General features: G+C 54.9%; 1 protein-coding gene across 1 annotated transcript in view; it reads right to left on the bottom strand.

Moving 5' to 3' along the window:
• Positions 1-27,082, bottom strand: part of CD82 (CD82 molecule) — a 49,465-nt gene extending 22,383 nt beyond the window's left edge. Inside the window, exons 1-2 of the mRNA XM_059140402.1 lie at positions 26,927-27,082; positions 181-263 (exon numbers count right to left, since the gene is read on the bottom strand). Coding sequence (XP_058996385.1) covers positions 181-243 — 63 coding nt within the window. The 5' untranslated portion in view covers positions 244-263; positions 26,927-27,082. The remainder of the gene's footprint in view (positions 1-180; positions 264-26,926) is intronic.
• Between the last annotated feature and the right edge of the window lie 498 nt (positions 27,083-27,580).

Below are 27,580 nucleotides of genomic sequence, written 5' to 3'. Positions count from 1 at the left end.
GAATGCAGGCCATCTCCTGGCTGGCCCCTCCCAGTTCTATTCACCATGGTCTGTCCTCAGCCCCCACCCACCACCCCTGACCACCACCCTGCAGCCTGGAGTCTCTGGGGGGTCTGAGCCTGGGTAGCCCCAGGGGAGAGTCTCTGTGGGAGGCAGTGGGCTGGTGCAGGTCATACTTACGAAGAAGAGCAAGTTGAAGAGGAAGAGAAAGTATTTGGTGACTTTGATACAGGCTGACCCCATCCTGATGGTCCTGGAGCTCCCTGGCAGGAAGAAGAGAAGGCAGGTGGGTCAAGGCCAGGAGGGAAAGGGAACAAAGCTGACAGGCATCCCGGACCCGCCGACCGCAGATCTTCCCAGAGGGAGGGACTAACATGAGGTCCCATTTTACGGCACCCTGAGTCCCAGAGAGGTTAAATGACTGGCCCAAAGCCACACAGCTAGGCAGTGTAGGCCTACAGGCCATCTCGGTTGCTTGATGTTTGACAGCTGGGAGTCTGGACAGGCCCCTCGACTGGGCAGGGCCTGGAGGGAAATGATTTAAGACCTTCTCGGACTTTGGAAATACCCAGATGGATGCTGGTCAAAGCCAGGAGGCCAGGAAGTTAGCGGGTGACTGCTGGAGACCCAGAGGGGAGACAGTGGCTTGTGGCACAGATCCGTAGCCCTCTCTGGGGCCAGGGGCCTGCTGGGTCAGGAGGGAGGTCCAGCCTTTCAGAAAAGGGACCGAGAGCTCCCTCCACCATCTCTTCACAAAGGGCACAAGTGTGCATTGTCGAACATCCAATGAACAGAACATTCAACAGAGTTAACACAAATTAAAAAAAAAATTTTCTCTCACCCCAGAAATAAAAACTGTCCTCATTTTAATAGCTCAACTTGCAGCATGTGTGTTTCACAGATGGTTTTAAACAAAACTGGGCTCTTAGCGTATAGAGGGATCCGTAACCTGCTTTTTTCATTCGACAATACACTCTGTGTGTGCTGGTAAAATGCCCCACAATGTAACTTCACCTGCTGCGTAGGATTCCATCCTGTTGATCGTTTCACATTTTGGAGGGTCAGCTTCCTCCAGAAAATTCAGGTATGGGCAGCATTTTACATATAATGTCTGGGGGTTCAGAAGCCCCATTAAGCCCATTCAGGAGCCCCCAAGGATCCCAGGGTTAAAGTCCCAGATACAGATTTGTCCCAAAGCATGTAGTCAGTACTCGACATTAGACACACGGCTGTTGCCCATTTTTCACTGTCATCCTGGGTGACACACACACGTGCTTTTGAAACAGCACACACCATGCTGGAGCGCGCTGGTGTGTCTCTCCACACTGATGGACCCCAGGCCAGGGCAGGACTCAGAGAGGGAAGCTGGCTGCCCTCATCCCTTCCCCGAAGCCACACAATCCTGGAATGACAGCGGCCAGCTCTCGGGCCCTGTGGGGTGACAGGAGCCAGTGCGGGGCAGCTGGGGACGGGACAGCTGCATGGGACAGCTGCTCAGGCAGAGTGGGGCTTGGGGGCAGGGAAGTAGGCATTGGGCCCAGTCCTGTTCCCACAGGCCCTATGTCGGGGGAGGGGGAGAGCAGGGCACAAAGCAGAGGGAAGGAGAACTAATGGGTTGGCTTCACCCCTTCTTCCTCCTGCAAGGGTAGAAGGCAGTCCTAAGCCTTGTGCATCTCCCCACTCCATAAGGAAGTCCCCTCTGCCTTTTTCTGGAAGTAACCACCTTCTATCATCCTTGCCAGGCGGAGCTCAGCTTTGACTCCCTATACCTTCAGGGAGAGGAGAGAGGGTTGAAGCGGGGAGGGCTCACTACCTCCCAGGGGGTCCATTTCGGGGTTCTGACATCTCAGTTCGGGAGAATGTTCTCTAGCTGCCTTGCTGGGGGTCGGACTGGGGCACACCATGAAGCAACACTGCCCAAAGAAGGAAAAGGCTGTCTGGGATGGTAGTGAGCACCCTGTCACAAGCGGCATGGAAGCAAAGTGTGAGTTACTACTTTGGGGATTCAAGTGCTACCTGGGGACGTTAGACTGAATGGCTCTTCCGGTCTACCAGGGTCCAAGGCTTGGGCCCAAGAAACGCAGGGACACCAGGGACTCTAGGAGCCAGGGAAGTCTGCCCTCGGTAACTCCACCTGGGGCTGACCCCAGACCCAGTGTGGGGCGAACAAGGACGACGCTGTGTCAGGAGATCCCGAACCCAGGCTGGCCGAAGGGAGCCCTGCAGCGAATGGTCCGCATAAAAAGGAGCATTTCTGGTCTCCCCCAACACAGCTCTGGACCGACCACAGGCTCTGCATACACTTGCACAGAGCAGAACAGCAGCAGAGGAGAGATCCTCTCACCCAGGGTCACGTTTCTCATTCCTACCTGGACCGGCTTTCCTCGCTGGGTTTCCTCCCAGTAAGTGACTCAGGAGGCCCCAAGGGGGGGTGACCCAGGCTGCACCCCAATCTACAGAAAGGTCACGCCTTTACTGGGAAGAACCTCAGTGACTATACTCTAGGGGCAACCGAGGCCCTGACGGCGTGCGCTGGGTTCTTGTGCAACTGGAAAAGTACGCAAGCGGTCTTTGGCAACCGTTGCCTGCTTCTAGAAAGTACGGGAAGGGGGTTTCTACAGGTTCCGCTCCCACATCCTCTGCTCAGGCTGGCCAGCCAGGGCAGCCTCGCAGGGTTGGGGATGCTCAGAAACGAGCAATTTGTGGATGAAAGTAGATTCGGTTGGGGCCCCTGAGGGAGGGGTAGCTGCCGGTGAACGGGAGGGACTCCAGGCAGCCACCAAAATCTGTGTGTCATCCCCTTCAATCCCCCCAGGCCCAGGAGGTGAAATAACTCATCCAAGACACACAGCTCGCAAGCAGGGCTGGGCTCCAGAGCCCAAGGTCTGTCCACTGGGAAGTGCCTCCTTCCAGAGAGTGATCTGGACCATATAAAGGGATCTTCGGGGATGGCTGGGATTCCCTAGTGGGAAAGAAGGAGGCAGAGGCTGCCGAGCGGTTATTCCTTGATGCTCCAAGACTCTGAGCAAGCTCTCTGGTCTCAGGGACTCATACAAATTGTCCTAGGCTTCGGGCAAAGCCCTTCAGTGTCCTACGCGCAAACTGAGGCACCGAGGGCTGAAGGAGCTCGCCCCAGATCACCAGTACATGGACCATCGAGGACAGAACCCAGGCTGCCTAGCCCCTCGGGCTCCCTGATCCTCTCCAGGAGGTATCTGGGTGAGCTCCAATGCCAGAACGGGAGTCGAGGCTGCCCCATGCCTGGCAGACAGTCCAGCCAATCTGGGCAGGCCCAGAGACCACCTGGGAACCACCTGGAGGGGGAGAAGGTGCTGAGAACCAGAGCCTGGGGTGGCAGCTCCTGGGCATGTTGGCCAACATCCAAGGATTTATGGTCTTTGTTCCCTCCAAGTACAGATGTTTCCCCCTCAAAGCAAAACAGAGAAGACGATGGGCAGTTCCAAGAAGGCTGGGGGGTCAGCTCAGGCTGAGAACATGCCCAGGTGGCATCGCGATGTGGGGTGGTGTCAAATTCAGGGACCCCACCCCCGCCCAAAGTTGGATTCAGATGACCTGGGGGATCTGAGCCTCAGTCTTCTCATCCATGCGGTGGCTCTAAGGGCTGGTGTAGGGCAGGGGCTGGCCAACGGGGTCTTTAAATCAAATCCAACCTGCCACCTACTTTTTGTACATCTTGTGAGCTAAGAACAGATTTTACATTTTTAAACAGTTGAAAAAAATCTATTTTTTAGCCCAAGAAAGTCACATTTTAATGGCCCTATCTGAAGTTAGCCATGCTCTCCCCAGCTTAGGTCTTGTCCCTGGCTGCTCTGGCATTGAGGTGGCAGAGTGGACATCACGATAGAGGCCACTGGACCCACAAAGCCTGGAACATTTACTCCCTGGCCTGTTCTGGAACAAGTCTGCCAGCCCACAGTGCAGGGGATCCGATGACGTACACCCACACGTCTGTAAGAGGCAGAAGGGTCAGGACCGCTGTTAGCTTGAGATCTTGGGGGGTGAGCAATCTGGTGGCAAGAATTGAATGTAAAGAATTGCAGTTGGGAGAGAGAAGACAGAAGACCCCCGGATAAGGATTCAAACGCTGGCTCGCCAGCACATGAGAGGGAAGGTCTTTGATCCCCTCACCTGTCGAAACCTCACCTGTCCCCTCACCTAACGGAACCCGCCACTATGAACAGAGGAAGGTCGGTAGCTGGTACGGACAGGGTGCAGTGGGCAGGGGGTCGGGCAGACCCTTCTCAGTACTTGTAGAGCCAGTCAGGGCGGAGGGTTTCATCCGCAGACGAAATTAAACAAAAGAAATGTCTCCCCACGTTACGCTTCCGGGTATACACTTTCTGTAAACACCGGAGGGTCAGCCTGTACTTTCCTGCGAGCTATATGGACCGCCAACAACACAAGGGAATGACACGCATGCATATCTGAGTGGAAAATTCCAGAGCAGCCGCTGGCAGCCGTCTGAGCAGTAGGAAGGAGGTCCTGATTTTATGTTATGCTTTACAGTAGGGAAATTGATCGTTTCTAAGCAGCTACAATTTAAATTGACCAAATATATAATTTAACGCCAAATCAATTCGTACAATGAAATGACTGCGCTGGTATTTTACTAACTCCTACTCATCCCTCGGGACTGACTTCAGAGATCACCTCCAGGAAGCCTCCTTTTCCAGCCAGCCTCATCCCCATCACCCTGGCCCTGCCCACAGGCATGCTGGTTAGCCACACTCCCTCTCCGCTTCCTTACAGTAGCTTTGGATACTGGATCAGTTCTCAGATCAGGCTAGGGCGTTGGGCTGCCTGGGTATGAATGTCATTCTCTCACCTCCTAGCTGTGTGATCTCGGACAAACGACTTACCCTCTCTGAGCTTCACCTTACTCAGCTGTGAAAGGAGGAAAAGAAAACCTATTTGGAAGCTCTGTCCGGAGATTACATTAGATAATGTGGATGAAATGCCTGGCATGGGGTAGGCTTTCCATAAACGGAGGTTACTGTCCTCGTGTCTGATGCTATACAGTAATTCTCTGCGTAAATTGTCCCATCTTCCCTGTGAACCTGTGATACTTCGAGAGGAAAGACTATGTATTATTTATGAGAGCAAAGGAGGCTCCCAGCCACGGTTGCCTAGTGAAAGATGGGATGGGTGGCTGGATGCAGCAATGGGTGGGGGGAGGGGGATGGAGGGATGATGGACCGACAGATGGAAGAATGGAGGCATGAGCAGAGGACTGAAGAGACAGAGGAATGGCGGGGTGGAGGGAGGCTGGAAGGAGGGACGGATGGACAGGAGAACGGAGAGATGGAGGCATGAAGGGAGGAGAGACTTCCACATAAAATACCAGGACTGCCATATGCTCGAGCCACCTGAAACGGGTCTGACACTCACAGCTGAGCCCTTTCAGGCCTCTCCTGTCCTCATCCAAGGGGTGGGGGCAAGGGGCGTTCTGGGGGGTGAGCACCCGAGCCAGCTCTGAGTGCCAGAACCCGCTGCCAAGGCTCCTTCACCTTCCCCGAAGCCTGAGTACAGGACGTGGGTCTGGGGAAGAGCTGGGACCTTCAAGAAAACCCCTCGTCTGCAGCGGGTGCCTGCGAAATCGCACCTGCAGGGTAGGAGGGTGGGTCTGTCCCTCCCCTGAGAATGGGGTAGGAGCCCTCCGGCCTGATCCTAGAACCCGAGCATGGGTTAACCCTGAGCCTGGGGTAAGGGAGCTACATGAAGGCCTGGCACATGCGGGCCCAGATTAGGGAGATGCAGGCTCAGACCCCTGCTCCAGCAGAACACAAGGGATGAGACCCAGCCCAGTGACAGCCCTCCCCGGGCCAAGGACCGGCTGGGGCCAGAGCAGTGTTTTCAGGAGTGGCTCCTCAGAATCGGAGTCCTAGAAGACGCGCTGTTGAGGACAGGAGGGTTTGCGGTCACCTGCCCTGTGGAGGGTCACTTCTCCCCAGGAGCCACCTGCACATCAGGCCATTCACCTCTCCACTCACCCAGCAGCAAGCATGGCCAAGCTGAAGCCATTGTTCCCTTAGCAGCCCTCAACACTGCACGGAGCGCCTCTTAGGAAAAGCCCAACCAGAGGCTCTCGAGGGTACCTGGGGGCCAGTACTAAGGAGTCTCAGTGCCGCAGGGTTTCCGGCGGGGGACAGGGGATGTCCCTTGGGGATGGCCCTTCCTCTCCCTCTCCTGTCCCCTGGGCTGGCCCAGACCAGACATGTAGGAGTCCTGTTCATCCACACCCCCTCTCCTTCCTCCTCCCTCTTACCCCGCAGCCCAAAAGCACCTCCTCCCGTCCGGCACCTCACCCGGCCCAAATCTCACCTCCCGCCTGGCCCAGTATAGCTCCCTGCTGGTCACGGGTTCCCCTTCCGTCCTCCCCAAGGCCTTATCCACACCGCAGGAAGAGGTTTGAAAGCTGTAAGCCAGACCTCGTCACTCCTCTACATACAATCCTCTAACCATGATACAGCCACACAAGTTCCTACAAAATCCAGGCTCTTCTGGAGCCGTGCAGCCCTGCCCGCATTGCCCTGCCCCTCCTCTGTCCCTGGCACACCCCCTGCTTCCCGTACGCACACTCATTTCCAAGGCCACGCTTCTGTGTCATGCCAGTACCCCAGGCCCTTGACCGGCTCAGTGCCTCTGCCCTGGCGGTCCCCTCAGACCCATCCACTGGCTCGTTCCCTTCCCATGGGCCAAGTTCTCTCCTCCCAGGGAACTTCCCCGAATACTTGATCTACACAGCAGGCCCAGCTTCTAGCCACACAGTAGAATCAAAGCCTGCCAACACCCAGCTCCTGACCCTGCCCCGACCAAGTCAACCATCAGAATCTTGGGGGTAGTGGGGAGGTTCCCCTGTTGACTGTCAGAATAGCACCCTTGATGGGGGGCGGTGGGGGTCAGGGGGGTGTACCTGCCACATGGTCCACTCACTGCAGTTAGCGCACTGGTTCATGAGTGCCTCTAGAGCCCGGTCTGAACTTGACTCCTTCGGGTGAGGGCTGTCTGTGTCTCATTCACCCTAGATCCCAGAGCCTAGAGCAGTGTCGAGCACATGCTCAGCACCTGGTGTGTATTTGCAGAAAGAAGAACTGGGAAGGAGGTGTCTGGGGAGATCAGGAAGGAATTCTTAAAGGAGATGGAACAAACCAACTTAGATCCTGCAACTGGGGGTTTCTGGTCCTTAAAATGACATTGCTGGTTTACAGGAAGGGGTGGCCGCTTACTCCCAAGAATCGATTTTGATCTCCTCTGTGTCAGAAAAGCTGGTGGGAGCTGTGGGCCCTCTCCCTAGATGCAGATGGGCAGGCACATGCCTCCGTTGGGTTTCGGGGGAATCACTAACCCTAGAATGCCAAGACGTGCCTACTTCTCCCATCCCAGCTGCCTTCAAGTAGTGGTCCCCAATCTCAGCGATGTCAGACTTACCCTGGGAGTTATACAACTGCTCATGCCCAGGTCCCCCTCCCAGAGATCCTGAGTAAGTTGGTCTGGGGCACAGTCTAGGCATTGGGATCTTTTTTTAAGCTTCCCAGAGGATTCTAAGGTGTTGAGACCCACTGCCTTAGGCCTGGTCTTCAGCACGGCCTGGCCCCTCTGTTCCGAGGGGGAGGCAGGCGGGTCTGGGCATCAGGGCCCAGCTGGAGAGAATCTCACATGCAGCTCCCAGCACCTCTGCTCCAACCTCAGCTTCCCGGAGGCTAACACCCTCCAGGGTTCTTTACTCCAGGAGCAATATCTACTCTGAAGACCTTCGAGATCACTGCATTTCTCAGAGGGGGTGGCGAGAGCAAGAGTCTGCAAGTCACACAGCACCATCAGGGCCGAACACACAGCAGAAGACTTGGCCATCCCCGGTGCACCTGCCGCCCTGCCCTGGCTCCCCGGGCCTTTCTTCTGCACAGAGACGTACAGAAGAATCACACAGTACCTTTCCTTCCCACCCCCAGAGCGGCCCCATAACCTGGGGAGACACTGTGGAGCTGCCTTTCTCAGCAGATGAGGGCACTAAGCACCCACCACCCCCAACCAGCCCGCACAGGTATGAAGAAGAACCACGATCAGGCTAGTGCGGAGTAGGGCTCAATCCATACTGGGCTCCTTGGTCACTCCTCCCACTCTCCCTGCCCGAAGATGCCAAATCCGCCCCATCTTTACCAGCTGTGTGGCCTTGAGCAATCACTTCCTCACCGTACCTCAGCTTCCCCACCTGTAAAATGGACTTACTAATGGATTATGTATGGCAAGATGCACACGAGCTTGTCTCTGCAAAGTGCCTGGCACCCAGAAGTGTCCAATATATGCTACCGATCATAAGAACAACAATTACTATCCAGAAGTTGCTGACCGCCTGACCAACAGTCTAAAACCCTCGGGGACAGGGGGTGTTAATTTAGCCTCCTAACGAATGCCAGGCCTGGAGGCCTCCATGTCAGACCGTGATGACTACCACTCCCTGGCAAGAGGGTGAGGGTTAAGCAGGGCAGGGATGGGCCAGAGAGTAGGGATTAAGCAGGGCGAGGCCTGGGCGGCCTAAGGAACAGGGCCTCTGCCCTGCACATGGGCACAGCCTCTGTCTCTGGGCCTCTGGCTGTGCCCCAGGGGCCTGCCTGAGGCCTGGAGATCGAGCCGGTTTGGTGAGTTGACAACTGATCTCACCACGTGGGCTCAGTCAGCCTGCTCAGGCAGAAAGTAGAATGAGAAAGTCTGGCCCAAATGTTCTGCTCTGGAAGCCTGCCTATCTGGGGGCTCTGCATGGGCAAGCTGGTTCTTAGCCACTCAGCTCTCCAGTTCTCCGGACTTTGTCCTGGTCATCCATAAAAAGAGGCCAGTCACAGGTGGCTGTGTTTGTTTTCACGTGTGACAGGTGATATGTTTCCTGAACCCTCAGCTAGCTCTGGGGGCTGGCTTTTTGACCTCATCATGATCTTATTTCCCATTCTCGTCTCTTACCTTTTGCTGCTGTTGTTTAAAAAAGAAAAGAAAAAGTAAAAGGCAGTTTCTCTGGGCGACGGGAAGATCACGAGGCCATAGAATGCATATGCAGATTTCTACAGAAACTACGATTCCATGAAAGATTTTGAGGCGATGAGGAGGGCTGGTATCTTTCAGAGTGCAAAGTGATTTTGGAATGTAAAGAATTTCTTTGGGTTGAGTTCAATTGAAGTTTGTCACTGACCTGTGTTCCTGAACTATGAAGCATGAATATTGGGTTATGGAATTGTCTTGATAAATAAACAACTAACACATAAAAAAAAAAAAAAAAGATCACGAGGCCATAGAACAGGATTAGGCTCAAGTTTCCTTCAAGACCTAGGTTTGAATCCCGGCTCCACTTCCTACTAGCTGTGTGACCTGGAACAAAGGAGTTACTGAATCTCTCTGAGCCCCCAAATCTCATCTCTTACACGGCGGCACCACCTCTGCCAGCCTGGGTCAGTAAATATTCGCCCAGATCAGACTCTCTGAGGGATCATAGGATTTTGAAGCCCCGAGTCCTGCTGTTTGTCTTACAAATGCAGAACCCGAGGCCCAATAAGAAACACTCCTGCCACACGATCCCACAAGCCAGGGTGAGAGGCTCTGGTTCTCCTGCAGACCTTACTTACTACCTGAAGTTGGGACTGACATCTGGCATTTGAGGGAAGATGGCCAAGGGTACCCAGGAACATAGGCAGCAGCCGACCCCTTCCTGGCCCGACTGTGGCAGAGGAATAACAGGACTTTATAGTTTGGAGCACACCATTTCCACTGTCTCTTATCTAATCTCTCTAACAACCCCCCAAGATACCGTTATCCCTATTTAACAGATTAAAAAAACCGAGATTCAGAGGTTTAGTGACTTGCTTAAGGTCACACAGGTAAGTGGCTAAGCCCTGATTAAAATTCAGCTGGGACCTGAGACTAGAGCTCCCCCCACCTCCCCTACCGTCTAAGCGAAGGAGGGAGATGGCAGAGACAGCTCAGCCCACCCTTCCACACTTTTGCCTGCCTGCCTGCTCCTCATCCTGCCCTAGCTCTGCGGCTGACTCTTGGCTTCCTGTCAGGAAAGAAAAGATGAACCCCACCAATCCAGGCCAATATGTTCTTCCATGGGGCCCTTCCTAGGAGGCTCTGCTCCAAAACCAAGCAACGAGTCTGGGAGGCCATCGGCACCAAGAAGGGGCCACTCCTACAGAGGGTGCGGTGTTGGGAAGAGCCGGTACCTGGAGCTTTCCAGCCTCTCTGCCTGGCAACCATGCAGCCAAAGACTCAAACTGAGGCTGAGCCATAGCCTCAGACATCTCCCTCTCCATGACCCCTTGCAGACCCTACTCCCTCCCAATGCCAGTTATAGGGCTTACAAACTCCATAGCACCAAAAGGATGCTTTTGACATCACTGACTTCATCCCCATTTATCCTTTGAAGAGACTGAGGCCCCACCCTTTTGGGGAAGGTATGTGCTAAGTATGTATAGTGGGGGCAGGGAGGGGACTTGTTAAAGCCATCTGTGTTTCACCTCAAGATTCATGTAGAGAAGCATATCTGTTTGTTTGGTACAGAGGTGGACAGACAGAATCCCGCCTGGTCTACAGTGACCAGCCCAGAGCTCTCTCTGTCCCCAGGGGCTGAGAAGATAACCAACCATCCTAAAGTGTTGGGCACATTCAGCATCTCAGTTGGGAAGCCCTAAGTTAGAGGAATATTTAGAACTGGCTAAGAGGCTGTCCAGGAGCCCCAGATTCCAGGGGCTTCAGCAGGAAGACCCTGATTCCCAGGTGGGCCCTCAGAATTTAGTCTCCTTCTCCAGACCCCTCCCCAGCCCCACAGCAGGGGAAACAATGATGAACTGGGTGATTGTGCAGCCTTTGGATTGAGAGAGACCTAAATGCCAATCCCATTTCACAGAGCTGTGTGACTTTGTCAAGTTGCCTACCCACTCCGAGCCTCAGCATCAAATGGGGATATGGAGGCTTGGCCAGGAAGAAGGTGGAATCAGCTTGCCATGCCCTTGGGGGCAGGCATACAGAGACACGAGACTGTGGGGGGAGGAGTCGGGCAAAACGATGACCCCACTCACAGGACAGGAGGTCCCTTAAGATGCAGGACACACAGGTTCCTACAAACTGTCCCTGGAAGGTTGCTGTCCCCAAGAACTTGAAACCAACATTGGGCAGAGGGAGGACTGATGAATGGGAGCATTCATGGAATTTTATGTAAATTTAGGAAGCATCCCCATACTAGCACGGCTTCACGAATCTGGCCTCATTGAACCCCACACCATTCTGTGAGGTAGAGAGTGGGGCTTCAACGTCCCTGTTTTATAAGCAGGATCTCCGAGGCTCAGGAATGGGGCAGCACTTGCCCTTGTTGCGTGGCAGATGGGGGCCCAACTTGTGTCCCCCAAGACCCTCTGACTCTGGAGCCCAGTGTCCCGCCTACTTTGTGACCCTGTTCCCCATTGCCAAGCCTCCTCACATGGGGTCACAGAAGCCTGGCATGAGGGCAGCAGTTCCTGGCTCCTGAACTCATGGAATCAGAGCCACCAGGGTGGGGCCAGGCACCTACAGGATTCACACACAAGTGTTTCAGAACACAGACCCCACACTAGCCTGCAGGGCCGGGCTGAAACACCAGGACATGGACTCGGGCCTGATCAGCACAGGCGACCTCAGACAGCCCGAGGCCCGGGACTCCCAAGTGGTCACTTCTATTCAGAGATTCCACCCCAAGCCAAGCCCACTGCAGTGCATGGAATCCCCACTCCAGGCGGGCCCTGAGCTGGACATGGGAACAGATGAACGCACCCCATCCCTGCCCTCAGGGAGTGCCCTGTCTGGAGGGACAGAGCCCTGCAAGGGAGCAATTACACACCAACATCATGTTCAAGTAGCACCCAGCCTCCCGCTCTCCTTCTGGAATGAGACAGTCCCTTGAGAACACAGTGTCCAGTACTGGACAGTAACAATAGCCAGCGCTTTGGCCATGACTACTGGTCAGATCGTGTCTGTGCTTCACGTGGCTTGGTTCATCCTTGCAATGAGCCGATGAGGGGACGACTGCTTTGATCTCCAGTTTATGGGTGAATGGGTGAAGAAAGTGAGGCTCAGCGTGGGAAAGGGACTTGCCCAAGGTCACACAGATCGTAAAGCTAGGAGTTGAACCCCACAGTCCGACCCTCTGCTGTCAGGCGACATGGCCCGCAGAAACCAGTTTACAAATGGTCAGGTACTAAAATAGCTTCACCAAGGCCCAGCCTGAGTTTATTGGGTTCTACAGCCCAGTCTCTAAGCCCAGCCCACTGAAGACCTCTGGAGCCACACGGGGCACCAGGAGCCAGCCTGCACACCCAAGACTGAGGGTGGGTGCTAACTGTGGGCCCTGGGGAGGCAACTGCAGATGAAGAAGGGAGCTCTAATCAGGGACCCCACATGGCATCAGGCAGGCCCTTCAGTCACGGCATCCTCTTCGGAGGCACTGGGTTCAAGAAGAAAGAGAACGAGCAGCTGAGAGGTCACCTCCTCCAAGCAGCCTTCCCAGAAGACTCTTCTGCACAGGATCTCTCAGAGCACTGTCTGGTGGCCCTAACTCTCTCAGCATGGGTAGTTAGGGTTGGCATCAGACAGGGTGGGCATCAGACACGTGGTGTCAAACCCTGGCTCTATCTGCCCCTGTTACTTGACTTTTCTGAGTCAGGGCTCTCTAGGGTCTCATACTCTCTCCTTCAGTCCTTCCCCCCCACCTGCGTCTTCCCTTTTGTGTACGTCCCTGTCTCTGCCAGTGGCTTCATCCCTGTGTCCAAGACCAGCTCTCAAGTCTCCTCCTCTTGCATCCTGAGAGCTTCTGACATCCAGGATGTCCCATAGCAACTGGCCAGCACACAGGCTCCCGGCTCCAGCCTAGCCAGCCTTCCCCAGGGCCAGCACCAAGCTCCAGGGAGGAATGGCCTGGAGAAATCCATTTCCACAGCTGGCTGTGGGCATCCAAGGCCTGGATTCCCAGGCAAAGTAGGGGACACTGAAGCAGCACAGATACCTGACAGCTGAGGCACAGCCTGACAGGTTTCCATCCCCAGGGAGAAAGGGCTCCAGGCCTGTCGGGTCCTCTGGGATTGCCCAGGAGCAAGGCCTGGGCAGCCTCAGCCAGGGTGCCCTTGAGTCTCGGCACTTCTGGGAGACATTCTGGCTTCAGAGGTACTTGGAGGGCAGGCAAAGGTTGACTGGTGGGAGGCTGCTGTTGGGCGGGGAGTAAAAAGAGTGGCAGGAAAGAGCAGTGACGCAGACATAAGGAAAGAGAGACAGAATGACAGGGGTGGGCAACACAGAGAGAGATCCCAGGTGAAGGGAGCCTCCTGGGCATCCCCAACTCCAACCCACAGGCCTCCGGCCCTTTCAGGTCTGCACAGGAAGCCTCCAGAGGAGCCTAAGGCAAAAGCCACCCAGGAATGCAGGCCCTGCTCACCTAGACAGGATCTGGCCCTGGGAGCCAGCCCAGCTCCGCCTCCCCCTTGCTCACCCCTCGCCTTCTTCCATAGCCAGGAGAGCCTGCCTTCCCTGTGGCCCCCCTGAGAGACTGCACCCTCCCATTCTTACCCACACTGTCCTCCCCACAACCAGTCATCAACAATGGCCCATCCCCTCCCCAGCACATTCTCCACAGCCTTGGCCTCCCCCAGATTCTGGGAGCACCAGGCAGAGCCCTGGGTGGAAACTGCCCCCTCTGATAACCCCTTCTAAGCAGGCTGGGTCTGAATCACCCAAAGGAGCACTGGAGCCACTCATGGACCCCTCAGATTGCCGATGGAGGCAGAGGACTCGATCTCAGCCAGCAGCAGCTCAGCCCAAATGAGCACCCAGGTCCCAAACAGCCCCGTGGGGTCCCCTAACTTGAGTCCCCAGGGTCCTTAGGAGGCAGAAGAAGAGAGTAACCGAGCCCAGCTTGCTCTACCCCATAATCACTGCCCTTTCCTAAACCTTAGTTTCCCTCTCTGTGCAACGGGGCAGGCCCTATGCCAGCTTCCAGAGCTCCTGGGGCCAGAATCTAGGACCGTTCACCCTGGAGACCTAGGGCTCTGCCATTTCCACCTCCTCTCAACCTGCTTCCCACTCCCATGCTGGGGCATGCCACTGCAAGGCAAAATTTAGCCAAGAATGTGAGCACGGCCAAGAGGTGGGGAATAGGTGTGGGTGGAAAGGTCACGAGTCCCCGCCATGGGCCTTGGCAAGCCCCCTTCTCTCTCTGGGCTAACAACAGTTCGTTCCTACCTTACAGGGAGGTAGGAGATTTGAGAAATCAAAATGCTCTAGCACAAGGAAGGGAAGCATGTGATTATTATCACCGGGAGAAGGTTCCAGGCCACAGGGAACTAGGAGGAGGGGTATATAGACAGATGGACAGAAATGGAAAGGAAAGGTGCTTGGCACTACAGGAAAGGGTCTCTGTCCCTAGGGGCCCCTGGCATTCCAAGAGTTCTCAGCATAAAGACCTGCAGTGACACTACCTTGGTCTCAGGCAGTTAGGCAGGGCCTCAGGCCTGGCCCCCCACCCCAGGCATGCTGTTTCCCCCAGGCGACCCAGCATACCAGCACCAGAGCCAAGGGCTTAATGGCCTGGTGAGCCTCCAGGTGGCCAGAGAGAGAAGGGACTGTTTGTGATGCAGTAGGAAAGCAAACAAATAAATCAGCCACGGCAGGCTGGACTCAAGGCTCCTGGGAGGCAGCTTTGGGCTTGAGGCCACTGGGATTCCTACCCCTACCCCACCTCTACTGGGATCCTAAGAACAGAGAAGGTAGGAGTATCCCCCTTCTACAGATTGGGAAACTGAGGCTCAGGGAGGTACTGTGCCTGGGGTCACAACTTAGAACCAGCAGAGCCTGTTTAAACACATTGGTTTGCAGCTGATTCTGTCCTTCTGCCCAATCTGTCCCCTTTTATCAGTCTAGACCACCACCCAGGCTAGAGCAGATATAACTGCAAGCCTTAGACCAAAGCCCAGCCAGACACCTGCTCTAGGGTGTCAGGTGGGTGGAGGCAGAATGAAGCCTGAGCTGATTGCAGGGGAGGGAGGGACAGGCATTTCCTGAGTGCCTGGAACCCACCAGACGTCAGAGGTTGATGTTTTGCACGCTTATCTCATGCAAGGCTTGCAAGTGGTCAGTGAGGAAAGTTGTGTTCTTATTTTTAGGAGATGGAAGCCAGAGGACCGAGAAGACAGGGGACTTGCTCGAGATCACGAAGTGTGAAAGCCACAGGTCTGAGGCTGACCCTGAAGGGGTCAGGCGCCCCCAGTACACACAGACCCAGCACCCTGAGCCCTACCAGCCAGGCAGACCTTTGGGGGGCTCAGACCCACAGCAGCCACAGCCTCTACTCTGGGGGCTTGTTAACTAGCTCACCCAATGGACAGACCCTGAGAAAGCTGAGTTGGCTTGGCCAGGTGCCACGGCTGGCCCCAGGGAAGATGGTGGCCAGAGCCGGGCCTCAGAGAATGAGGAAGACTCAGGTCAGGGGACAGGGGAGGAGGTGAAGGCATTCAGATGGAGCTATGGGGCCCAGGCACCTCGGTCTGGGAGTCTGGAAAATTCTGTACTGTTCAGGAGTACAGGAGGGCAGACACAATCCAGAGGGGAAGACGGGGGTTAGGTAGGAGGCATAGCCGGGCCTGAACCCCACTCCCTGGGCATTTGGGGCCCATCACCACCAGGGGCCCCAAATGCCCAGGCAGGAGCCTATAACAGGGATGGCCGGAACCACCCTATCTTCCCTCCACAGGTTCCTGGGCCAAAGCAAGGATCCCGGTGCAGTCCCTTTCTGGAGACCCTTGCACCCCAAATCTACCAGGCCCTGGGACCTCCAAAGCAGAGGCTGAGAATAGAGAGGAGGCTAGAGGTCCCCTTCCTCTGTAAGGAGGCAGCTTGGGGGCGATGGGCCAGGCTCAGGACAGGGAGAAAAGGTAAGAGGGATTCCAGTCCTGGCTCCAGCACCTCTTTAGCTGTCAGATCCCAGGCATGTCACCCATAGCCTGTCATTATCTGTAAAATGGGCTCAGAAATAACACCCTTGCTGCCTACTTCACAAGGTGTGGGGAGGCCTGTGGGGAAGAAGTACGTGAGAAAATGTCCATGGCTAAAAGCTATAAAGCGTAAGGTATCATTAGCAGAAATAAGAACTCTGACACCCCGAGGAGGGGAGTGACTTCCCCAAGGTCACACAGCCAGGTGGCAGCACAGCACTGTGTGACCTGGGTCTCCAGATGGGTAGACCAGGGCCCTCCCCCAGCCAGACTACGAGTCCCAGAGTAGCCATACCCCTCCGACGGACCCTCTTTGATGGGTGCAGCCCACCCCCACCAACCCTTAGCTCCTTCGGTCCAGGACCTGCTGCCACTCTAGACCAGGGAATCTGGGAACGGAAGCCCAGCTCTGAGCCCTGCAGCTGTGGCTTTGGGCACGTTGCTACAGCCCTGGGACCCTCCACGTCCTCATCTGTAAAATAGGGGCCACTCGGTCACTGACACCACGGCTGCAAAGTGCCCAGGGTAGGGCCTGGCACATCTTAGCTTCCCAACAGAGGAGGGCTCTCTCCTCTTCCTCTGCTGTGCCTGCCTGACCACAGCCAGGCTTAGGCACACGTTTCCCTGGCCTCCCAGAAAAATACCCCGAACAATAACTGGGAATATAAATGGGCTGAAAACATTAGATCTTAGAAGGGCACGTTACTGAATGGCTAGTAGGTGGTGGTGGGGAATAAAAAGCAGAGCAAGACCCTGGTTCAGAGACAGTGTGGGGGACCCTCCCTCCCCCAGCCCCCTCACCTGGGGCCCTCTGGGTCCCCCTCAGTGTTCACGGAATGCACCTCTGCCCCCGCACCGGACCCACATGATGGAAGCCCAGAGTATATGATACAGTTTGGGGTGGGGAGTGTTGTTGAGGGGGAGCACGGAGAGGTGACAAGGCTGGGGTTTCTGTAGTGCTTCCGATGGCTTTCAGGGCTAACTTGGACATATTAGGTTCCCTGTCAGAGCCTTAGTTCTCCTTCCTACAAAATGGGGATGGTGATAAGCATCTTATCCTCTTGCACATAAATATATAATTGCACATCCTGGAAAAGCTGACGAGGTGGAGGCAGGGGGAAGGTGAGTTTCGGCCTCATGCAAGCCTTTACCAGGTGGGACCAAACGGTTCCTACTGGGAGCTAAGATTCTCCACAGAGCCTCCAGTGGCCCATTCTACGACTCCATTGGTTCTCCAATTGTAGTTCCCAGACCAGCAGCAACAGCATCTCCTAGAAACCTATTAGCCATCTGCTTTCCTGGGCTGCCCCCTACAACTCCATTGGTCCTTCTGACCAATGGAATCAGAAGACTTAGGGGCATGAACCATGCGTTAACAAACCCTCCAGGAGATTCTGCCATATGTCAGAGTTTGGGAACCACTGCCCCCCCCCCAATGACCCACCTCCTACTCCAGACAAACTTCCTCCCACAGACTCATCTTCTCATTCCCTGGCTCCCAGAAGACTGCTGAGAAGGAAGGAGTCACCATGGAGAAAGGTCATTAAATACTAAAGAGATCTCATAATTAGTTAATGACACCACAGGCTCCTGGAAAGGAGACAGGAGGAGGGTCAAAAGTCAGATTCAGACTCTAGTTGAAGAGGAACAGCTCCCCATATCTGTCTTTTTCCTTCTGTCTCTTACCCACCTCCCCACAACACAGATCCCAAGCACTGGCCCCTTTCCTTCTATGTGCTTGCTACCTAGCTCCTAGGGACACAACACCCTCTCTCCCTAGTGGGGCTAGAGCTAAGTTTGGGGATACATTCTGGTGGGTATGGAGGAAAGGATTTTTCCCTGAGAACTGGTCCCTCAGACTCCAAGTTTAAAAACCAGCTGGCTAGAAAGCCACTTCTAGGAGTCTACTCCGTGGAGAGTATTAGATGTGAGCACAAGATATATGTATGGACAAGGCAGTCACTCTAGCGACCTGGGAGCTAATGAAAAACTCAAAATGGCCGAAACGTGTAACAGTAGGAGAATGCGAAACTGGGTCATGGTGGATCCACACAGTGTGATACTATGGGGCTGGGAAACGTGCTGAGGAAGAATATTGAATAACATGGAACAATCCTCCCTTTACTATGTTAACCCACCGTGGCGGCAGAGGAAGTGGTTCGTATGGTATAATCCCAACTGTGTGTGTGTGTGTGTGTGTGTCTGTGAGTGTGTGTCTGTGTGTACATCAAACTGTTCCCAGTACTTATTTCTGAATGGTTCTTGCCTCCTTTACATCTATCCCTTAACCTCTAAGGTTTTCCACACAAAAAAATTTTGTCAGTAATTATAAAGTTTGTGCGTGTGTGTGTGTCTGCCCATTTGGTTCGGATGGAGAAGACGTTTCTAAACAGTTGAGAGAGCTAGCCTTCCTACCTCAGAACCACCGGTCTGGGTGGCCTCTGCTACAAGGGGGACATGGCCTCTCCCAGGGAATGTCCACATTCCATGTGGACGTCATCCCAGTGCACAAGATTAGGACTGTAAGTGGAAGCTAAGGGAGAATAGGTTTGCTTAAATTCTGTAGCATATATATTTTTTTAAGAGTCAGATCTGGGGCACCTGGAGTCCCTTGTACCCAAAGGGTGGCTCAGTTGGTTGAGCGACTACCTTTGGCCCAGGTCATGATCCTGGAGTCCTGGGATAGAGTCCCGCATCAGGCTCCCTGTTCGGCAGGGAGTCTGCTTCTCCCTCTGACTCTCCCCCTTCTCATGCTTTCTCTCTCTCTCTCAAATAAATAGGTAAAATCTTAAAAAAAAAAAAAAAAAAAAAGTCAGATCTGTGCAGGGGAGAAGGACTCTTTATTTCTCCATAGCAGTGGCAGGCGCAGCCTTCATGTGCCATTCTCTGGCTTTTACTGAGGGGGCTTCCTGTGTTGGGCCCGCTGCTAAGTGTTTCACCCATACCCATTACCTCATGTAACCCGCCCCCCCACACCCCCGCCGCGGGCAAGCCACGGGAGAGGTCCCACTATCATTCCCCAGTTCACGGATAAGGAAACCAAGGTTCTGGGCGGTTGAGAAACTTGCCCAAAGGTGAGCAGATGCTGGGAGGACGAGCTGGCCCACATCTAGGTCCCCTACATGCCCCCAGGGGACTTCTGACACGCAGGGTTTGAAAAGCACGCTCCACAGTGTCACAGTGTCGCGGCAAAAGAGGGCAGGAGAAGGCGTGGGCAGAGAGGAAGGGGATCAGGGGGCCTTGCCCAGCCTCTAAATGTTCAGCGCAAGTAGACCCACACATCCTGCCTGCCTCCATTACTCCCCCGCTGTGTGGTCAGGAAAGGTCGGGGAGGTGAGCTGTCGACGTGACCCACAGGGACCCAAGGACGAGCCGCCCACTCACTCACGCAGGACCTCAGACAAACCAATCCTCCCGCAGCCCCACTGACTTATTTCCTCTACACACCATAGCATCTCACCGGGTCCCACGGCAACAACATTCCAATAAACCATCTCCTAAACCAGTGACTGTGAAAGTGATTTTCCGACCACAGTAGAATTATTCATTGTTACCATTATTATTAGCAATGACAAATCAACATGTATTGAGTGCTTACTGCTTACCTGACATCATTCCAAGTGCCTTCTACTTATCAGTGGAACGCATATTGTCCTCTCCACTTGTTTCCCTAAGGAGGGACCTCTACCAGGAGAACACCTCTAGTCTCGCTCCGCCTCCTCCCTTACTTCCTGGACCCCAACAGAGGCTTCTGTGATTGGCTCGTCTCAAAAACACACTGGGCATGCTCGGCGGGGCATGCAGCCTTCCATCCTGGCTGCCCTCCGCTCCTACCACCTGTTCCTGCAGGGAGGCTGGCCCCTGTCCAGCGCTGCTTGTGACCGGACAGGTAACTCTGCCAGTTCGACGGCAGACGGTTGGAAAGCCCTCTGGGCCCCGGATCTAAAGCTGTGTTCTCCGGCCAGCCTTCTCAGTGTTGATGCTTCCTGTCGGAGCCCCATCTCTGTCATCTGTTTCCATTTGGTTCCAAATTCAGAAGAAGGGGGTCTCTCTAAAACCTCAACATATGTTAAGATCCTTCAATCCTTGTAGCGCGGCCCCGAATGAGAGATTATTATCATCTCTATTCTCTACAAGAGGAAATTAAGCCCTCTGGTGTCAAGGACTGTAGAAAGCTTTCTAGGCAGGCAGCGTTCAGGGTGTATTCCCCGGGGATGGAAGTTAGGATGACATTCCCAAATATATCCAACTCGTCTCCCAGGCTCTGAGGCCAGTGGACGTAGCCACTGCTTCCACAGACACTCCCTCCGTCTTTTGATAAAAGGCATGGCAATTGATACATCAAACCAACACCCAATCCCTTTGGGAACAAATATGATTGATCAACAACAAAAACCAGACTGTGATCCCAAATTCAAATAATATCTTTCTGTTTAAATATGTATCATAAGTTTCTCCATAACTTTACTGTATAAGTCCATTCCTTCTTTCGTGAGCATCAGACTATGGAATCATTGCAGGAGATTCAGAAAATTGAGGAAGGAGGAAAAAATAAAGGTCTGCAATCTGATCTGTATAATCCCATTATTGTGTATTTAAACGTACTTATTCATCTACTTTTCAGCCTGGAGTACAGTTGTGGGGTGGGGGAAGCTCTGCTATTCTGTGTCTACAGAGCCCCCATGGGGGAACTAGGACCTGCCCACCTACATTGGCTGTCTGTCTTGGTGTGCAGGAGAATGGACTGGGCACCCAGAGTCCTCTTTCGGAATAAATCCCTGAGACTGCCAGCTGTGACGTCACGTGTGCCTCATTTACAAAAGTCAATTGCAGCAAATACAGGATAACAGTTTCTAGTTCTGCAGCCCAAGAAAGGCTGTGACTTTTTCAAGGTCACAAGGCAAGTAAAGGACAGGCTAGGGTCTCCTGATCCCCACTCTCAGGCTATTCACCAAGCTTTTCCCCAAAGACTCACCCCCCAAGGACTGAAATTCTGCTTCCTCTTAATAATAGCAGCACTACCAAAACCAGCTGAAATACGTATGTATGTAGCACTCACCATGTGCCAAGCACATGTCATAAGTGCTTCATGTATATTAATTCACATCATTCTTGGGGTGCCTGAGTGACTCAGTTGTTAAGTGTCTGGCGTCAGCTCTGATCATGATCCCAGGGTCCTGGAATTGAGCCCCGCATCGGGCTCCCTGTCCCTTTTCCACTCCCCCTGCTTATGTTCCCTCGCTCACTGTGTCTCTCTCTGTCAAATAAATAAATAAAATCTTAAAAAAAAATCACATCATTCTCAATAGACCTATGAGGTAAACACTATTATGATCCCTATTGTAGATGCCAAAATGGATGCACAGACGGGCTAAGACACTTGCCCAAGGTCTCACCCAGCAGGCAAGTAGCAGAGGCAAGAATCACCTTTAGGCAGTTAGGTTTGGGACATCACTTGTGGTTCCTTCCCAACTTAGGCCAACCCCAGCTGGTCCCCAGGCCAGCTTCTGGAGCACTGACCGCCTGAAGAAGAAAACCAACCTAGGGGCGCCTGGGTGGCTCAGTGGGTTAAGCCTCTGCCTTCGGCTCAGGTCATGATCCCAGGGTCCTGGGATGGAGCCCCGCATTGGGATCTCTGCTCTGTGGAGAGCCTGCTTCCTCCTCTCTCTGCCTGCCTCTCTGCCTACTTGCAATCTGTCAAATAAATAAATAAAATCTTAAAAAAGAAAGAAAGAAAACCAACCTAGAGGCTCACCTCCCTAGACAAAGTCACCCTGCAACTTCCCATCAGATCCAGGATGTGAACCCAGACTTCCAGTGCTTCTTCCACTTTCCTACATTGGTTCTAGAAGCCTAGGTTCAGAAACAACCACTTCTTTCCAGGATACCCCCCCTCAGCACAACAAAAAAAGTCAGGCACAGGGCCCAAAGTAGAGTCAGAAACCCCCACTGTGGGGAATGAAGGCAGAAGGGACAGTGAGGGGCATCCCAGAGTGACACACCTAGTGGCCTGCAAAGAGACTGTCAGGGAGGGGCCTCCCACAGGGCAATTTCCCATTCCCCCAGCCTGGAGCCTGTGCCCTCACAGGACAGTAGCACCTTCCACAAATAACACGAACTAAGCCAGAGACCCTTCACCAGGCTGGAGCCAGAGGAAGTCGAGCTGTTCCCCTCTCAGGAGGGGAAAGGCCAGGCCTCACAAGGGAAGCTGAAGCCCTGACCGAAGCAGTCCCAGGCCAGCCAAACCATTCTCGCCTCCCTGGTCCCAGGTTCCAGGAGCAGAATGGGCAGGCCCAAAGGGCAAAGCATGGGCATCCAGACCCGGCTTCCCAGCTCCACCTTTGCCAAGGAGTCGCCAAGGATCTGGCACCGAGCTGGGTCCTGCTGGGCCACCCCGAGGAAAATCACTTACTTATGCATTCAACCATCATTTCCTGAGAGCCTGCTGTGGGCCAGGTCTTGTGCCAGCAATCAAGGATACAGAGATGGACAGGGCAATCCCTGCCTGAGAGGGTTCATGGAGTCACTCCATATGCCACCAAAGAGCAGCGGGAGAGTAAAGTACTCAGTGCAGACAAGCACAGAGGAAGGGGGAGAGAAAGGAAGGGTTTAGAGAAAAGCTGCCATCCACGTTCAGACCTCCTTGCCCTCAGAAAGCCTGGGGTTGCACTGGGGAGGCACATGCCCCGGGGAATGCACTTTTTGTTCTATGCTCATGTCATCCTATGAGGCTGCTCCTGTTACCCAATTCACAGATTCAGAAACTGAGGCTCAGAGAGGGTCACAAAGCTGGGAAGGACAGAACCAAGATTCTAGCTCCAGAGTCCCGTTCTCGCCATGCTCTACCATCTCCCTGATCCGGCAGACAGGCAGAAGGTAGGTAAGGCGGCTTCAGGTGCAGTAAGCAAGGGTAAGGGAAGGAGGTGGTCTCAATTCTTGCCTGTGTGAGAGGAATCACGCAGTTCACCCCGGGGTGTGTGTGTGTGTGTGTGTGCGCGTGCGCGCGTGCATGTGTTCACATGGGCTCCACTTTACAAACAACAGATTCCAGGCCCCAGAACTTCCTAAAAGGCCAAGGGAAGGAACGAAGCACCACAGAGAAGGGAAGCCCAGAGAGGAGAAGGAACTTACCCGAGGTCACACAACCTATAAACAAAGGAGCCGGAACTAATTCCAAGAACCAGAACCCAAGGCCTCTTCTCTCCCGCTCAGCTGCTTCTCTGTGTCAGCACAGAGTGAATCAGCTGCTGATAGGAAAACCAACGTGTAGGGGGAACCCCAGGGGTGAGTCAGGAACCAGCCAGCCCCCAGACACCAAGTGGGCCTGTGACAGAGGCCCTGAGCCTGTGGTTGGCCTCCTCACAGGCCACATCGGGATGGGGTGTGGGGAGGGGGGAAGCAACACATACCACAGGGCTCACTGTGTTTACCTCTAGGCTTCCCTCCTGGCTCCTCGGATCCAGGCTTAGAGGAGGGGAAGCCGGTGGGCAGAGCAGCTCCTGCTGAGATGAAACAGGCCCCCCAGCCCTGGCCCCATCCTGTCCCACAGAGGGGCCTAGGCTCTTGCTGAGCCAACTCCTGACTGTTTGATGCTCTTGATTAAACCCTAACCGCCTCCTCTCAGCTTCCCCTGGGGTGGAAGAAGTGGTTATAACGGTCTGGAGTAAAGGGTCAGGGCCACGCCCAAACCAGGGGGTGCCAGCTGGCCCCAGATTCTCCAAATCCACGGGAATGTTCGAGGCTTGGGTCTGCTCAGCCTCAGGCCAGGAGGGGGCTGTCTGGTGTTCAGGTGGAACAGGGTTGGGTCCTCAGGCTGGGGAGGTATTGGGGGGAGGGAGAGCTAGGCAGTGGCTCAAAAGTCTGAGGCTGAGAGAAAGAGAGAGAGAGAGAGAGGAGAGAAGGGAAGAGAGAGAGACGGGACTGCCCCACTTGGCAGAAACTTGAGAAGAGCCAACCAAAACCCACACCCCCACACGTGGGAAATTGGTGTCCCCACCGCCTAACCATTCACCCCAGCCCTCCCTGGACTGTAGCCAGGAAGGGGAGAGCCCCAGGCACTTCTCCCCATCTACGCTGCTCTCAAACCCACTTCTGGCTGGTGCAAGCTCCCACCACTTGCCCAGATGTCCCCCCCACAACCTCTCTCCCCGTAGGGCCTGGGACAGAGGCCCTGAGCCTGTGGTTGGCCTCCTCACAGGCAAATACTGGGCCTACTGGGCAGCTTCCCTCCCTATAACTCCAAAGCATGCCTCACCCTCCCCAGCACCTCTGAGCCCCTGCTAGACACTAGGGTCAAGGCTGGGTGGAGGAATACGAAAAAAAACAGGGCACACATCCCCTAGTCACCCTGGCTCTCCACCCACCCCTCTGATGTCACCTCTTCCTTCACTCCTAGCAGCAGACACCCCAAAAGCCCGCAAGTCCCTCCCTCCTTCCCCATCACCACAGGCCTGCGATCCTTCTCCCTTGACCACTGAGTCCCTCACCCCAGCACATCTGGCAAACTGGTTTCCTAAAGCGCCCCTCTGAATACGTCACTCCCCGGTTCAACAACCTTCAGTGGCTCTCACTTTCTGCAAATCAGATCCAAACATCTCACCTTGGCATTGAAGGCCCTCCATGAGTTAATCCAACTTACCATTCCCCCCTTCACAGCCCTGCTGAGTCCCAATTCTTTGGCCAGACTGATCAAACTAGCAGTTTCTTAAAAAGTCCCTGAACACGGTGACCTCCCGCTTTTGCCTAGGTGTTTTCCTCTGCCCAATGCCCAAAACTGTCACTGCAGCAGGGGAAACCTTCCCAATTCTTAAGACCCACTCCAAATCCACCTCTTCCATGAAAGTTCCCTGTAATACTTTTTTCATTGATCTCCTGTCAGGGTCACTGGTATCCCTTCCCAGGCAGTAAGCAACTGAGGATAGAGGCAGTGTGTCATCCTTTGTCATGCGTCATGTGGGGTGGACGGGAGGGGGGGGCACTTCTAGTATTTGCTTCCTAAGTACTCTTTGAAATGAACATCTTCTCGTTCCCCAACCCCCTACCCCCCTATCCCCCACCATGGATCCCACTTAGTGACCCTCTTCCTCCCCCACAATACCACACTCTAATCTTGAGCTGTTCACATGCTTGGACAGGGGAGACTGAGGCCCCAAGCTGATCCAAGCCCAATCAGGACTGGCTCCTGGGAGCCCAGGAGCTCCTCACCCTCTGCCCTGGTTTCTCTAGGATCTCACTGCTTCTAAGCACCTTCCCCTCTGAAAGGCACACACACTGTCTCCTCCCTATAGAGCAGGCTTCAGTCACACTCTGTCCCATACTACTTTCTAGCTGGTTCCAGAGTGTTCCAGGGTTCATCTCCCCAGGACATTCCGGGAACCGACATGCAGCACCCCCGGTCTCCTTCGGTGCCCAGCCTTGACTGAACAGGTTAACAAGTGCCCACATTGACCCTCACCTTCAACCCAAGACAAGTGTTCAGTGGAATAGCTGGGCTCCAGACACCAGAGCAGCGCAAACCCATGAAATCTCATCTGGCTCCAGGCTCTGGGTGTGTGTTATCTTCCCCAGCAGGGGCATGGTGGAGCCTGACTGTCAGGAGCCCCAAATGAGGGCAGAGCCCAGGTCTGTCTAGGTCTTCTCTGTATCCCCTAGCTCCATTTCATATATAGTAGGTGCTCAGTAAACATTGTAACTGGACAACCACCAGCCCCAAGCGCTATGACAGAAAACTCAGCCACTTTTTGGTCCAGATGACACACTCCCCAAATGTGAAATGGACAAAGTGATGCAGGTGGCAGGTGGCAATTTCTGGCACTCACAGGGTCAAGAATGGCTGCAGCCTGCTCTCCAAAAACAGGCTCATTCCCAGGCAGGAAGCCAGTCCATCACCTGCCTGCCTGCCTCAGAGCAGCTGTCATATAGCGAGGGCTGACTGGGTGCCTGACGCCTTGCTAAACACTGTATATGAATTACTCTGTTTAGTCCTCGCCACTGCCCTTGGATTCTGCCAGGACTCCCATTTTACAGACGCAGAAACTGAAGCTTGGAGGGAAGTGCAATCCTAATCAGTTTGGTCCCAGAGCTTCAGATCGTGCCCACTGAATGAGGCCGCCTAGCTACAATGGCCCTGGCACAGAGCACACACTGGCACCAGGAACAGAAACCTCCAGGCCAGTGAACTAACCCTGAGCATGCAGCAAGAGCCCCGGGCCCCAGGGTTGACTCTGGACCCAAAGTTTGTCGGGGTTTTCCCCTTCTCTCCCCACCCCACCAAGAACTTGTCCCCTGGTTTCCAACCACGGCCTCCCAGGCCAGGTCACCTGGAAATGCCCCAGGAAGGGGACAAAAGCCCCTGCTGAGGATGTGGTCTGAAGTGTTACTGGGATCTCAGTGTTAGGGGGAAGGCGAGACTGACATTTCCTTGCTTTACCCTGCTTCCCCGGGGCTTGTGGGTTCAAGCCCCATCGGAGAAACTAGTGTGAACTTTAAAGTAGTTCGCTTAACTCTAGGGGAACGTTCCCTTGGCCCAGCGCCACCGGGCAGGGAGAACCAGCCAGCACGCTGTGAACACCGGCGACTGAACTGCAGTCCGCTCTCACCTGCCAGCCCTCGCTTTCCAGGGCTTTCGTGAGAAAGGGCAACCGGAGCATGGAGTTCACCTGGTTCAACCTACTCCGTTTACGGAACCCAAGAAGCCCAGAGCAGGGTGGGGGAGTCGGGGCCGGGGCCACACAGCTGGTAGACGACACAGCCGGAAAACTGGGGGTCAGGACTCGGGGACTTAGGCTCCTTTTCACCCACCAGCTGCTGCTGTCACTTGCTCCGAGAAAGCCGCCCAGGCGGGCTCTGGAAGTGGAGACGAAAACTAACTTTGCTGCTGTTGGTCCGGCCGGCCTCCCCCCTGCCCCTCTCACCTTCTGGCTTTGCTTTCTGCTCGGCGCTGCAAGCCCGGCGTCGCCCGCTCGCGCCCACCCGCGTCCGACTGCGCAGCTCTGAGCTCAGTCACTCTGCAGTTCTCCTGGCGACCGTCGGGGAACGCAGGGACTGGAGCAGGCCCCGCCCCCGGATGACACGCCCTGGGCACGCCCCCCTGCCCTGCGGGAATGTTGCTGCCTCCAAGCCGTACCCGGCTCCGCCCACCAGGCCTCCCTAGGAGATACCCGTAAGCCCCGCCCCCGGCCTGGGGGTGGGAGGGGCTCCTCTTGCCCCGCCCCGCTCGTTGTGGCCTCCCTAATTCACCCGCCAGGCCTGCCCCTGTGCCCGCCTCCTCGCCACGCCTCCTCAGATAGGTACTCTGCGCCGCTGCTGCCACCTGGCCCCTCAAGGCCGGATCCCGGCTCCTACCCCTACCCGGGTCGCGCTCGAGCCCTGCTGGTGGGGGGGAAGCCCTACTCACTGCTCTGCCTAGCGGCCCCGCCCCTTCTGGGCCCTCTTTGTCTGTCCCAGACTCCCCCCAGACCCTCCCGCCACCGCGCCCGGGTCCCGTTCTCCTCTCCCCCGGGACCAGCAGCCTCGGGCGAACCCCCGCCCCAGGCTCGCCCTTCCCTGCCTCAGTGCCTCACTAATCC

This window comes from Mustela lutreola, chromosome 1, assembly GCF_030435805.1.
Source record: "Mustela lutreola isolate mMusLut2 chromosome 1, mMusLut2.pri, whole genome shotgun sequence".
NCBI classification, from domain to species: domain Eukaryota; kingdom Metazoa; phylum Chordata; class Mammalia; order Carnivora; family Mustelidae; genus Mustela; species Mustela lutreola.
This window is presented reverse-complemented; position numbering and strand designations above follow the sequence as displayed.